Here is a 15,929-nt window from a genome sequence, read left to right as displayed (position 1 = left end):
ACTTAGTAGTCTTTCAAAACACACACAGATTAACTTGTTGATTAAATATTGGTTAGGCCGTCACACACATCACACAAAACATGGTTATTCAATGTTACCGTCTGTTTAAATCGTCTACAACCCCGTCACCTCTACTCCCATCGCTGAATCAAAGAAAGTGCACACATGGAAGTCACAGTTTTGCAGCATAAGAAGAAATACAGGAATGCAACTTGACATGAAACAATTAGAGGCCTGAAAAGTCTGTCTGTCTGCAATTTTACCAGCCCCCCAGACTACCTATATCAGACAAACAGACACTGAACTAGAACCAAGTTGCATTCCTGGAAGAGCAAACAAAAAAAGGTCTATACTACTCAACATTTCAAAGTAATTGTCATGTACCCCTGAGTGAGACATAAATGAATGAGAATGGTCGTAACCAAATGTCAATAATAAAAGCTTCAGGAAATCCTGGATTGAAAATAGATAAGAAAACCTCAAGAACCCACAGAAGAATGATTATTAAAAAGCTCTGTAAGGTGATTTTGCATTATGTTTGTCATAAATCTGTGATCGTCTTAGCACCAAGTCTTAGGGCCTAAAACCTGATGGCATTATGCTCCTGAAAGAACTCCAGACTTTTCATATGACATTGATAATCTGCCATGGTTTGCATGTCTATTTCAAACTTGAACCTTGAAAGGAAATGTATTTTCTCAGGTTGCTGGAATTCCCAAAATATTTGCCCCTTCAAATTCACTGATTATTTTCATGGTATATATAAACGAAGTAGACGTTTGCCATCCTATTAATCTTAGTGAGTGAATATGGTTTTACGCCGCTTTTAGAAATATTCCAGCAATATCATGGCGGGGGACACCAGAAATGGGCTTCACACTTTGTACCCATGTGGGGAATCGGATCCAGGTCTTCGGCGTGATGAGAGAACGCTTTAACCACTAGGCTACCCCACCGCCCTATTAATCTTAAGTTTATTATGGTCACAAAGTAAGAAAAATATTTCACTGACTTCATTAATTATGACAGAACTACAAAAAGATGTCTAACTAAAACATAGGATTACAAATTATGATGGTAAACAGGTTACTGGTAGTATTTTGAAAACCTCGTTATTTTGGTTGAGTGGGTTATTATGGTGGGTTATCTTGGATGGGTTATCATGGTGGGTCAACTTTGGGGTGGGGTTGGTAGTCAAACATTATGTACTTTAACGAAAACTATCTAGTTTTTTTATTTCCATCCTTCAAACTCTTATTACCCTCTGGCTGTTTGAATTCTAGCAGTTGTACTGTAATAAAATCACAAGAAAAATAGAAACAAAATACAAAATATGTGAGGTGTTCATTAATTTGGATACTTAGGAAGAGCCATGTGCATGGAAAATGTGAATAACAATTCAATAAAATAATATGAATACACAATGTATCTCAGAAAGTGGTCAAATGTAACATTTTGTGGAAGTCTTGGCGCTGAGTGGGTTACATCATGGCCCTTGTGGTGCCAGTTAGGTGCCTCACTCCAAGAGTGTAGTTTTAATCCTGGACAGGATGCAAACCCAAAAGTATAAGAAGTTCTTTACTTTACAGAGTAAACGTTATCCTCAGTACCATTTGTTACATTTAACCACTTTCTAAAAGACATACATTTATTTGTCATCAAACGAAAATAAAACATGCAACAAGAAGTATGTAGGTATATACATATATATATGTATATAGATATGTCCAACGAAACTTTGTTAACACAAGTCTTAAGAACCATCAAAGGTATGTTTCTCTGAATGATGTAACACACTTAAGTCAGCTATATTCCAGCCATAGTACAGTTCCAGTTACAACCAGACAATCCAGTGACTGACATAATGAGTTTTGGAACACAATGACACACATCAGCCACGTCGGTTCTGACATATAAGAAGACAGTATTAGAGGTTTTGTGTGACGACAAGCATGGGATGCTGAAGACAAATTCAAATCTTAGTGTTAGGTGATCGTAAATCCCTTAAGAAAACTTCTCTGTGGGGCATTTGCCTGATAATGGTGTTAGCATCCACACCGAAATGTAGCATAGATTGTTGAATATCCATAGAACAATCCCCCTAGTCCCTTAACACAGCCATATGACATTCCTAGAAATAAGGCTGCTTTGTACAATGGTAGCCAGGGCCCCTATTCTCGAAAGGAACCTAGCCCTAGGATGTCCTAACTTTGATTCTAGGGTCTAGGACAGGTGTCTTACCTTATTCTCGAAAAATATCCTAGCACCAGTATACCATAACTTAGGACAAATACTAGGATAGGTTCTGACTTGTCCTATGTCTATCTTAGTCGAAGTCAACATGATGTGGTTCTTGTTTGTTCACCAATTTTGACGTCAAACAAAATAACTCGCCTAAATTACAATTGAATTTACAACAGCCAAAAGTTTTGATGAGTTAAGAAGAGCTTTTTATGTATATATTATCAGTTTATCGGTTATGAATAGTCACACTTGTTGCAATGCACATATTTTTTAGATCTACGAAGGAGATTTGTTCAATTCTTACCTATTCTATCCCATTTTATTCACAACATTTCTCTTTTCTGTCACATTGCCATGAAATGTCAATGTCAATAGGGGAAGTAACTCCTGTTTATTTCCTAGGTGAATTTTGAGTTTGTGAGATGACGCATAATGACAGTTCAAGCCATGATTTTCATAAAAAACAAATAAAATGAAAATATTTTTTGCACATATCTTATTGAATTTTTGGCAGACTTTTAAACTCTGAAGTAAAAATGTTATTTGTATATGTGTTATTTATGGAATGAATCATATTTAGGGGAATCCCCAACTTAATGAATGTTTTTCTATCTCACCTACTGAAGAGCTCGCTATCCTAGCTAGGATCAGTAGCTCAAGTTAGGACAGGGATAGGATCGTTTCGAGAATGGGTCTTATCCTAACGGTAGGATGTCCTAACTCCTCCCCTAACTAGTTAGGATCTGTCTTAGCTGGGACACTTTCGAGAATAGGCACCCAGATCTTCAAGGCAAGGAGAGTTCTCCAGGACAGAGATACTGGGCTACAATTGCCAGCAGGTCTTTATTGGGACCTCAAAATTCCTAATCCATATTGTATTTTTGTCATCTAGTTCCAAACACTGACATGATCCCAATGGTTGACGTATCTGTATATCAATATCAAAACAATGTCCCTTCATGGGATGCCATAAATCTTCGTCAGGTGGCAGTGTGTTGGGTGTACTACATACCTCTTAGCTGGAGGGCGTTTGAGTAGCTGCTTGACCAGGTCTGGGTTGGCCATCGCGTAGTCTGTGGCTTTCTTCAGTGCACCATTCAAACTGTCCAGGTACCCCCACAGATTCCTGAAGGTGGAGTGAGTGAGTGAGATGGGTTTAATGGGCAATTCGATCATGACAAAAAAATTACCCAACTCAAGCTCCACCCTGCCACACCAAGTCCAATCCTGGAACCACTAAAGCCCCACCCTACAACACCCTGGCCCCACCCTACTAACCAGGCCCAATCCTTGCACCTTGGCCACACCCTGGCCCCACCCTACAACACCCTGGCCACACCCTACAACACCAGGCCCCACCCTTACACCTTGGCCACACCCTGGCCCCACCCTACAACACCTTGGCCCAACCCTACAACACCAGGCCCCATTCTTACACCTTGGCTCCACCCAGGCCCCACCCTACAACACCAGGCCCCATCCTACAACACCCTGGCCCCACCCTACAACACCAGGCTCCACCCTACAACACCCTGGTCCCATCCTTCAACACCCTGGTCCGACCCTACAACACCAGGCCCCACCCTACAACACCCTGGTCCCACCCAACAACACCCTGGTCCCACCCTGGTGTAATGTTTGTAATGATCAATCGCATTCTGTTTTGGGTTATATGGTTTTGTGTTAACCCAATTTGCATACAACTGAACATGCGCAGTCTGTACGCTGGAATGTTTTTGAAAATAAAAAGGTCTACACATGATGTGGAGAAGCAGCAAGCAACCCGCCTCGTGTCTTGAGTGTTTGGTGTTATTGGAAGTCGGCTTAAATGCGAACTGGAGAGATACAATTGCACACAGTACACCTGTCACACCTACCTCTGGCCTGCCCATCCTGTTCCGCCATCACAGTCCCTCCCACAACCAGTACAGGTCCCACCCTGGGACACCCCCCTCTTGCCTGCCCACCCTGTTCCGCCATCTCAGTCCCTCCCACAACCAGTACAGGCTTGCCCTACCGTACCACACCCAGGCCCCACCCTGTCACACCATCAGAGCTACCCCTTACAAATGAGATTGCTGTTGCAATACCCCTTTCATGTTCACTTGTTTGAAATGTCATCAGGCTAGTCAAGTCCCACTGGCTTGTCAATCATCCCCTTTGACAACTGACCTGTCGTGGGGCAGGTCTCCTGCTCCGCTCTCTATCATTCCGCTGGCGGTATTCATGTACACCCACAGCAGGAAGCGGAGGAATGGTCTCTTGAGGTTGTCGTTGATCATGCTGTTGTTGAGCACCTTCAGGAGGTCTGGGATTTTGAAAATGGTCTGACAGATTGACTCAATGAAGCGGTTCTCACCCTGGAAGTAAAGGAAGGATAAATCTGTCAGAATATAAGGACAAGCCTTTCACAATCAGGTTTATCATGTGACTAGTAAACGTCACCATCAAAGTGAGTGAGTGAGGGTAGTTTTATGCCACTCTTAGCAATAATCTAGCAATATCACACCAGAAATGGGCTTCACATATTGTACCCATGTGGTGAGTCGAACCCAAGTCTTCAGTGAACACATTAACCATTAGGCTACCCCATCGCCCCTCACAATCATAGGAGGAGATAAGCTTGATTTATGTTGTCAGCTTGCTGATGAGGTTAACATTGTTGGTCATGTGAACCATGCGTGTGATCTTAAATCAGAAGGAATGTTGTTTGAACCCTATTACTCAGGACTCACATCTGTGGGACTATTCTATCCAGCTATGTAGGCATATACCGTCGAACACCAAACAAAAATGTATTAAAATTCAAACACACAGGACTTGCTAGCTGACAAGGAAAGGACTGACTGACTGAGTTTGGTTTTACGCCGCTTTTAGCAATATTCCAGCAATATCACGGCGGGGGACACCAGAAATGGGCTTCACACATTGTACCCATGTGGGGATTCGAACCCGGGTCTTCGGCGTGACGAGCCAACGCTTTAACCACTAGGCTACCCCACCGCCCCAACAAGGAAAGGATGTCAAGGATGATTCTATCCTACCACAGTCTTACTGAAAATCTAATTTTGATTCCACCTGGAGCAACAAGTAAGTGTTATGAAGATCATATGCTCAACCGAACTCCATCTCACCTCAGCACAGGTAGCCAGCAGGTCCACCATGGCGATCAGATAGTTCAGTTCCTCTGATCCAGATGACACCAGAATCTTTTCTCTGCAACAAAATGACAACTATTTTATGCTTTTCATATTTCATCTTTCAAAATTGACAGATGATGTGACTGATTTCAAGAAAAAACACCACCTAAGATTTTGTCAAGAATTGGTCCCATGAATATGGATATTTATCAACCTTACAACAAATTATAACTAATGGTCTTCAAGTATTGAGGGTAGCCGTGAAGGTCTGGGTTAGAATATTGATCCATGTTTGTCGTAAGAGGCGACTAACAGGATTGGCCGGTCATGCTCACTGACTTGGTTGACGCATGTCATCGGTTCCAAATTACGCAGATCGATGTTCATGCTATTGATCAGTGGATTGTCTGGTCCAGACTCAATTATTTACAGACCGCCGCTATCTGGCTGTAATATTGCTGAGTGCGGATTAAAACTAAACTCACTCACTCACTTAAGTATTGAGGGTCTATATCAACAGAAACAGACAACCTTTAATACCTTCTGTCTGACTGAAACAAGAATGCTGCATAATTATACCAAGAAACATGAAAATTACACAAGAAATAAAACATACATACTCTCCAAAGCCAAGTAATATACAATGTTTGTTCTTCTCATATGGTATGTATAATATCAAATCTCATAGGGATAACACTCTCAAAATATATACAAAATGAAATTAAACAGGGTAAGTCGGTCTTATCCAAAGTAGATGTTCAAGGTAGACAACTCTTACCTCTCACTTTCTGACTGATCGATGACAGTTGCAATGTCTGATCTATGTTGCATGAAGTAGGTCATCACGTAACTTTGGTTCCGTTTGAGTGGAAGGTCAAGCTCCTCGACCTTGACGATTGCATTGAGAAGGTCAAGGAACTGTGGAACCCTAGATCGGTGCTTGGCAACAAGACCCATGATCTTCTGCACCTGGTGACTGTAGATCTTCATACAGGTGTTGGAGTTACCTGTAAACACCTGCAGGGAAATGACACGGAGTGAGTTTGTGCAGGTACAAACTGTATTTTAGATATCTAAATCAGGATATCTAAGTCATATCCTCAAGGGGTATAATGAATTGTCCCCAACTCACCTCTGTGATGCAATCCGCGAGTTCTGCTGGGGCACCATCCTTTGACAACAGCATCTCCAGACGTCAAACAAGCGACCTTGAACCTGCTTGTTGTTGCGAGCCATGAACTTGAGTAGGGTGAAGGTCTTCTTGAAGACCTGCCTCAGTCCGCCATACTGGTCCTGTAAAGTTGGGACGGACTTGATGAAATGACGAAAAATATCGAAACATGGAATGATTGAATGAATAAGCCTTAAGAACTTTTCCCAGAACTGTGCCAATCGGCCCACCGATTTCAGAAAATGGGCCAACACCAATCTGAACAAGGGCTAACTTGTTTTATGATTTTTAACAAGTTTATGACCTTACTATTTCAGCACTCAAGTAAAAGGCAGTCACGTGATCATGCTCGCTCACTAATTCCAAGAAAGTAATTGGAACATTTGACTTCGACCACCGACAACTTGGCATATAATGATTATTGTTGTTGTTCAAGATACACGAATATAATTGATATGGTAATTATTAAAGGTTTGTTCATAATGTATTTCTTAAATGTTATTATGTTGGATTAGGTCAACGAAGTGCCATCTCAACTTTATTTGAGTGATTGTATCTTGAACCAAGAATCCCTTGATTCTCCTTTCAAACCGGACACGCATATGTTCCTGGGGTGCTATTCTAACAAGGATGCCTAAATGGGCTACATACAGACAACAAGGCCTAACAAACATGGTGTGTGTTATGTTACCAGCAGTTTGACGTCGATCTCCTGAGACAGAATGGTCAGACAATCCTCCAGCACTCCTGCAAGATCAAAGGAATACCAGAATAACAAACAATGATATGTTCAGGCAACTCGGTGATTAATCACTGCAAATGACACCAAAAATATACTGTAGACAATGATGGATGTTAGTTTCAAAAGTGAACCAAAAAATGTCAGAATTACAGACGTTTAGACCGACATATAAACATTATAATTAAATGGGAAAACAGAGCAAGGTGTGTTTGGTTTCTCTGAAATGTTCTCTGACCAATGATGTGTATATTTTCCAGAATGAAGCAGCTACTGACCGTGGTTGTAGAGGACGTTCTGGTTCATCATGTGGTTCTCCTCAGTCTCTCCCTCCAGGTGACACATCCTGTACAGGTGAGACGCAGATAAGACACAGGTGAGACACAGATCAGACACAGGTGAGACACAGATCAGACACAGGTGAGACACAGATCAGACACATGTGAGACACAGATCAGACACAGGTGAGATGCAGATCAGACACAGGTGAGATGCAGATCAGACACAGGTGGGACAGATCAGACACAGATCAGACACAAGTGAGACACAGGTGAGACACAGATCAGACACAGGTGAGATGCAGATCAGACACAGGTGAGACATAAGACACACACATCAGACACATCAAAAACAAACACTTCACATTGAAACCAAGCAGTTCCCAGCCATATTGTCTGGGTAATATCTAAGCACCATCTGTTGTGTATTAGATGATGTGAGGCTTGGAATGGTTTAATTAGGTTGTGAAGTGAGAAATCTGAGCAAAAGCCATGATGAGTATATCTGCACTCACAGAGAGTGTACTTTTTGAGATGAATTTTTTTAGGGCTTATTGAGACACAATACAGTGGTATTACTGAGACAAATATAAGAGCAGCCTTATTGAGATAAATCATAGAGTGTCTTATTGCGATGAACATAGAGTGGTTACCCAGTGAGGATGTCAATATATGCAGACAGTTCCTCTGTCTGTTCCATGGAGAGTTTGGCGTGGCGAGCGAGACAGCAACTTCCAGTGTGCCTCACGATGTCAACTTCTCCAGCTGCCTCACGATGTCCACCGATTTATCTGTGATCAGCACCTGCATCAACGACAACAGTATTTAATGCAGTCAATTCAGGAGGTCTTTACCACAACTGACAGTTCAGTTTTCATGGAAGCAAGTGTTCCATCTGTAGTCACGTGATCAAGAATGATGTCACATCTATCTCCATGCTATATTTACAGAAACACTGTGCAAATGAAACTTTTTGGGCCAATAATCTACACACATGCTCAGGGAAAACCTGGATTTGAAACCATAATCATTGCTACCTGAGTGACCCTTGAATCCCCCAATGTAGGCTGTCACCAAATTTGAAGACATTGGGTACAACAGTTCATGAGATATCGCATTAACAAGAATCGGGACGTAGGTACGGACGCCGCTGAATACATAGTCGCCCATTCCGTGTTGCGGTGGGGACAATAAGCCTAAACTATTGTTCAGTAATATACTCATGGAAACAAATAAGGCAACACATGAAAGTACAAGTGTTCCTTTATTCTTTTCCAGGTTTCTTCACTTGTACGTTCATGTGTTCCCTTAATTGTTTCTATGAGTATATATTTGGAAATTTGTTTCCATTATGTGACCCAGGTTACGGAAGTAAATTAAATATATAATTTAATTATCAAATAGTTAAAATTGAAAAGACTTAAATCCAAAATTGAAGTAGCCTATCATAAACAGTGTGAATTTAATTGGACTGCCCATTTATCATGTAATGCCAAATAATCAGCTGCCATGTTTGTTTGCAGTAATACTGATGATACAACAAGAAAGTATTTTGTTTGGGAATGCCAGGGTCCACTATATAACAATAGAGGTCTACAGAGAAGTGTTGTACCTACCTGTGCCTGTACAGCTCGACTGAACAGATTGTGATGGGCCGAGAAGTACCTGTTGAGGAGGTGCATGGACTTCCTGACAATCTCATCATACTCGTAGTGAGACAAATCCTGCAACAGACAGTGCTACATGAAGTAATACCTGACTGACCTGACAATCTCATCGTACTCGTAGTGAACAAATCCTGCAACAGACAGAGCTACATGAAGTAATACCTGACTGACCTGACAATCTCATCGTACTCGTAGTGAACAAATCCTGCAACAGACAGAGCTACATGAAGTAATACCTGACTGACCTGACAATCTCATCATACTTGTAGTGAGACAAATCCTGCAACAGACAGTGCTACATGAAGTAATACCTGACTGACCTGACAATCTCATCGTACCTTTCGTAGTGAGACAAATCCTGCAACAGACAGTGCTACATGAAGTAATACCTGACTGACCTGACAATCTCATCGTACTCGTAGTGAGACAAATCCTGCAACAGACAGTGCTACATGAAGTAATACCTGACTGACCTGACAATCTCATCATACTCGTAGTGAGACAAATCCTGCAACAGACAGTGCTACATGAAGTAATACCTGACTGACCTGACAATCTCATCATACTCGTAGTGAGACAAATCCTGCAACAGACAGTGCTACATGAAGTAATACCTGACTGACCTGACAATCTCATCATACTCGTAGTGAGACAAATCCTGCAACAGACAGAGCTACATGAAGTAATACCTGACTGACCTGACAATCTCATCATACTCGTAGTGAGACAAATCCTGCAACAGACAGTGCTACATGAAGTAATACCTGACTGTGGCTCAACAATATTCCACCTATTTGACAGGGACCTTTAGATAATGAAATCTGGACCAGGCAATCCAGTGATTTATGTTGTGAGCAATGATCCACACCTGGGTTCATGACACCAAGTAACCCAAAGAACCACACCTGGATACATGACACCAAGTAACCCAATGATCCACACTTGGGTACATGACTCCAAGTAACCAACCAAGTCGGACTACCTGATCCATTCAGCTGCTTCCTACAACCAGCAAAGGTTATTTAGGACAGAATCTAACCTGGAATTCAAATGGATTCTATTGGAAATCACATTGTAACACTGGTAAGTTGATCAGTCACTGTTAGACCATCATTAACACCATGGGAGTGTATGACTTGCAGGACTGACTCCAAGGTTCATGAGTGACTCTCAGTTTATAGTATCTAAGGACACTTCCTTGTACCCAGGTATCGTTGTCACTCAAACACTCCATCACTGCTGTCTGGCATCTACACGTACATGATGGAATTGCATGGCCTTAGAGATGTCTGTACCGCAACATATTGCAATACAATTTATTTGCCAATACACAAACATAAGAGCCATCATAGGTGCCTGGCACTTAAACAAACTGGTCATTACACAACGTTGTATTCTGGCTTTACATACATACATCATAGTATGATATGTCGGGAGTTACCATACCATCATAGGTGCCTGGCACTTAAACAAACTGGTCATTACACTACGGTGTTTTCTGGCTTTACATACATACATCATAGTATGATATGTCAGCATGCAGTTACCATACCAACACAGGTGTTTGGTGCAGTGATTTCCTCAGATGACAGATTAAAACACAGACATACTGTTTAACAACATCATCCATTGGGCTACCATCAAAACTGGTGAAAACAGTTTCCATCTTACCAATAAAATCTCTGTCATTTCATAATTCCTGAAGAAGGCAGTTTCATCAAAAATTTCTTTCAGCTTCTTCAAAGCCGATTTTGAAACACTGAAAAACAAAAGATATGTTAAAGCAAACAAGCCTGTGATTATTTATAAACATATTTTTGACGAGCCAGTTCTATACCAATAAAAATATTTCAGACATATCTATCGCATATATGAATCTTTGGGGTGAAACGGTATACCGTGGTATTTTACCTACAGATAAGTATACCGTATTGCAATCCAAAAATTCTGTATTTTCGTTTTTTGTACCGTCAATTTCTTAACCTTTTTATACCTTTCCTAAAATGTCTAGAACTCGAATCGTTTTGTCAAAATCTATGCATTTCTTTGCCATATATCAATTTTCTGCATTATGATCATATTTCATATATTGAATCGAACTGAACCGAACCGAAGGTCTTGTACCGCAATATGTACCGTACCGTGGTAAGAGCGTACTGTTTCACCCCTAATGAATCTTAGAGGAACTTCTACCTTAGCTTCCCTCATGTTGGCAGTGGATAGGGAGGCTGTGCACAGATTTAAATCTACGAAGGCACACCTTAAGTTTGTCCATGGTTTCATGTCAAAGATGCACAAACTACTTGGAACATTTATTCACTCCAGGGGACTGATCCACAAAGCTTTCGTAACAATATGACATTCGTAAGCCTCTGATAAACTATAGAGTTGAGACAAGTAATGTTATGAATGCTTTGTGGATTCGGACCCTGGTTCATACAAACCACTTATTTTTATCCCAAGTGTTTCAACAACTCACAAGAGAAATCTATACCTTGTGGCTGCTGATGTTGGTAATATATAAGGTTATACATGGCCTTTAAAAATGGCCTGAATAGACACTTTTAACAAAGACACATTCATGTTGCCACATTTTAATGCAGTGTTTCCGCTGATTTAATTATTTATCGGACACTGTGTCTGGCGACCTAAAATTTTACCGAACATGAATGAAATTTGCCGGTCATATCCTATTACCTTACTGTAAGTACTCATTTTAAAGTTATTTTTAGCCTAGGTATTTCCAAAACATAACAATTTTTGCGACCATGAAAGCACAGGCAAGACTGTCATTTCGCTTACCCATGATTTTTTTTATTTTAATACACGATTATTTACCAGACACAGTGTCCGGCTGGCTTTCAATTTATCGGTCCCTAACAAATTTTTCCGGCGATATTCAGGTATATACCGCAGAACGGAAACACTGTAATGTCAATGACTTCACAAACTACTGCTGGCTGATAAGCAACAACTTTTAGTGCCAACTACTAAGGCATTGTGGAATGCCAGTTCTCTTTATTAATCAGTGGTTTACAGTTTATGGATATTTCCTTTAAAAATATAACTACATATGTTATAAACAGGATTGTTCAAATGTCTATACATATATTTTATTTGGAAATTTTGGAAACACCACACACTGCTTCGAATACTAAGAATTTATAAACAGTAGCGGCTCCATCACAAGATTGAACGGGCATGCATCTTCTGTCTTTTGTACGGCAGGGAAAACATTTGAGAACGGTATGTGGAATCAAATGGCTACAAGATATTCATACATTCCAATTCTTTCTTCACAAACTAATTAATAACAATGGAAACTCACAATAAACGTTGAGCAGTAATTATAGTCTATAGTCAAATGGAGGCAAGGTTGGACAAAAATATGTAAAATTGAGTTTTGATGTAGATTATTTCCATGCAAAGACATCAAGAAACAGAAAGACAATGTGGTAGCATTCGCGATGACAAATCAGGTGGTTAAAAAAAATAAACTGCAGTATCACCCACACGAAAGTCTGACAATACATGCCAATCAGAAAAATAAGAAAAGATATCAAACTAAAGTCTTAAACCAAAAATTCATGGCACTCTGCACAAATAACAGAACAGATTTAACACAAAATATATAATGGAAAATGGAGGCAGTTTTGAAGGAAATGCCTCAGAACGTAGCAATAAAATGTCAAAATGGTATAATCTGTGAATGTGAGAACTGAAGGTATCAAACAGCGTGCATTGCCGGAGATAACCATACATTACCTGGGCGGCATGGTACTGGTCAAGACATAATGCAGACATAATCAGGAAACTCTGACGTCAGCATGTTTAAAGATTTGGTTTGGTTTGGTTGGTTGTTATTTTACACTCCCAATAAAACAGCAATATTCCAGCTACATGGGGTGGTCTGTAAATAATTAAGTCTGGTCCAACCAATCCAGTGATAAACAGCATGAGCATCGATCTACACAGTTAGGATACGATGTCAAGTGTCAACTACGTAAGCAAGCCTGACCACCTGATCCCATTAGTCACCTCTTATGACAAGCATGGGTTGGTGAAGACCAATTTTAACCTGGATCCTGATGGGTAACTTTTTAAAAACTTGTGTAAATTCTTTCAACATTTGCAAAGACTAGTAAAATTATTCCCATCTTTGAAACTTAGTAAAGCTGTTCAAATCTTCAAATTATCTTATCAGTCATAAATGTGGCAGCTGGGTCTTATTGGAGGAGGGTAATGCTATGGCAAATATGGTTTACACATCTGTCTGGGTGGGTTGCACAAAGCAATCTTAGCGTTATGGTTATTAAACTATTAACACAGATATAGACAGCCATAACACTAAATTTGCTTTGCCCAACAGCGCCCTGGACAAGTTAATTCATTGCATCAACATTTGTTCCATTCTGTACCCAACTACTTACCTGTGGTTTCCTTCAATTTGAAACGACTCGTTCAGCAAGGGCCATAACTCTGGCTGGGGCATGTTCGTGTGGACTGACTGATGGTGTGTCACTTTGAACATGTTCATGAATTTCTGAAAACAAGAATCATGTAGTGAGTAAGGGTGTTAATATGTGCCAGTATCGTCCAACAAAAGTTAATTTGTGTCGGTCAAAGCATTCACAAGGGTCGTCCAGGGCTTCAAAATTGAAGAGGAGCTCAATCTTACAACTGATTTTGGGACTGTGCCCTGCAGGGTTACACAACACACATACCTCCATTCTCAGGTTGAAGATGAAGTTGAAGAACAGGTTCAACACCTCCAGGGCCCTGAAACATCAGACACAATGTCCTCATTTCATCGATGAATAATAACAATAAATAACAACAACAACAATCATATTTCATTGTAAAAAACAATGATAATACTGAGCCATATCTCCTGTGGAAGGAACATCAGTTGTCACTTGATGTGTCACACTGATGCCAAGATGCAATCTGTCTGACAACTTACTGTATTTTGGCATCTACAATGGCCTTTGTCTCCGGACTTCTTTTGAATCGTTCAATTTTCTTGAAATACTTCGAAACTTCTTCTGCCTCTTTACCTAAAAAGAACAACAGATTTTACAACACATATCAATATACCCATTACATGGATATCCCTTAATCATATGCCAGTTGGAGTCTATTGATCTACATAAATGATCAGTTCTAGTGACTATAACATAGATGAGCCCTACACTGGATTTCCCATAAACCTCATCCAGGTTAGAATAGGTCCACAGATACTGTGCTTGCTGACTTGGTTCATTGCAGTTTATCATAATTCATATAACCGCCTCCGTGGTGTAGTGGTTAGAGCGTCCGCCCGGAGAGCGGAAGGTGGCGGCTTCGATCCCCGACCGCGTCATACCAAAAGACGTTAAAATATGGTACTTGTTGGTCCCTGCCTGGCGTTCGGCATTAATGGGTACAACAAGGACTGGTCGGCTCGGGAGTCAGTATAATGTGTCTGAGTGGTGTATTCCTGCTTCACTGCGGCATGGTATCTCAGTGGGCTAGCACTATAAAACCAGCTTCAGTCTGGGCTAGTACAAGCAGCCGCACATACACATACACACGCATGCAAGTCGTCATATGAGCAAAATATTCTCAAGCACGACGTTAAACCCAACTTCACCTCACCTCACCTCATAATTCATATATAAGAAATCCCAAAGGGTATTTTTGATAAAGTTCGATAAAGTATGTAGGCATTAGGTAACAATTTGCCTGCATGATATATTCATGAAACATAATTCCCCACCTTGCATGTTGGGGTACGGCTTGTCGTTGCGTCCATCCAGTAGACTCATGAGTGGCACTAGGAGCTTCTCGATGTCCACCGACTTATGATAGAAGCCATACTTGACCAGGAAGTGCACCAAACACAGCACCTAGAACAATCACTCCTCATGGTGAACAGAATATCACATCCTCAAACTGGGGGGTCATCAGTGGTGGGGAAAAGCATGTGAAGTTTTAGTTGTCCAGTAGTTTCTGGAGGTAATGTTTACAATAATTCCAAGAGAATGTGTGTGAGTGAGTGATTGAGTTTAGTTTTACGCCACTTTTAGCAATATTCCAGCAGTATCACAGTGGGGGACACCAGAAATGGGCTTCACACAGAGAATGTAAGTACTGAGGTAAAGTAAGAGTAAAAATGTATATCATGAAACACTGAAAGTTTTGGGCCTTATTACTAGCTACAGGTATATTAAATTTCATAACATTTGGAAGCAAAATTCTGAGGATGATAAAATGTTTCAATTTACTGTACTGTGCAAAGGTCAAATCATGGTTAAGCTAACGCCTTTCCGGCTGAGTGAACTTAAAGGCGTGGCCGTACCTTTCAACAAAAATTCACTGAAATGGATCAGATTTGTCATTTTGTTATCAGAGTACTATTTTCATTTACACGAATGGAAAAAGTTTGTACCTGTTCAACAAGCAGGTTGTTTCCAACCTCGGATGCCGTCATGTCACCATTGGTGCCCAGGAAATGAGAGATCCAGTCTCTCAGTTTGGGGAAATACTTGTACGTAGGAGAACCAGACTTGTCGTATGTGTCCTGTAACATAAGCATATGCAGTAATATCACTCTGGGAAACATCGTCTCTAGCAACTCTATAGGAAATATCCATGCATAATATGTATTGGAGCAATGTACAGTGGAACTGTCTCATAGCGACAATATAT

At 40.6% G+C, this 15,929-nt stretch overlaps 1 protein-coding gene across 1 annotated transcript in view; it reads right to left on the bottom strand.

Moving 5' to 3' along the window:
• The window catches only part of LOC124252890 (inositol 1,4,5-trisphosphate receptor type 3-like), a 169,861-nt gene that overhangs the window by 54,271 nt on the left and 99,661 nt on the right, over positions 1 to 15,929 (bottom strand). The window contains 19 exon segments of the mRNA XM_046686568.1: positions 1,262 to 1,291; positions 3,257 to 3,370; positions 4,417 to 4,604; positions 5,379 to 5,460; positions 6,163 to 6,401; positions 6,517 to 6,578; positions 6,581 to 6,677; positions 7,247 to 7,302; positions 7,573 to 7,640; positions 8,226 to 8,322; positions 8,325 to 8,376; positions 9,189 to 9,296; positions 10,911 to 10,998; positions 13,005 to 13,019; positions 13,670 to 13,782; positions 13,964 to 14,018; positions 14,203 to 14,296; positions 14,998 to 15,127; positions 15,670 to 15,801. Coding sequence (XP_046542524.1) covers positions 1,262 to 1,291; positions 3,257 to 3,370; positions 4,417 to 4,604; positions 5,379 to 5,460; positions 6,163 to 6,401; positions 6,517 to 6,578; positions 6,581 to 6,677; positions 7,247 to 7,302; positions 7,573 to 7,640; positions 8,226 to 8,322; positions 8,325 to 8,376; positions 9,189 to 9,296; positions 10,911 to 10,998; positions 13,005 to 13,019; positions 13,670 to 13,782; positions 13,964 to 14,018; positions 14,203 to 14,296; positions 14,998 to 15,127; positions 15,670 to 15,801 — 1,820 coding nt within the window.

This window comes from Haliotis rubra, unplaced genomic scaffold (assembly GCF_003918875.1).
Source record: "Haliotis rubra isolate DU_JTF1 unplaced genomic scaffold, ASM391887v1 Scf529, whole genome shotgun sequence".
NCBI classification, from domain to species: Eukaryota; Metazoa; Mollusca; class Gastropoda; order Lepetellida; family Haliotidae; genus Haliotis; species Haliotis rubra.
The sequence above is the reverse complement of the archived record's forward strand: the minus strand, read 5'-3'. Positions and strand labels throughout refer to the sequence as shown.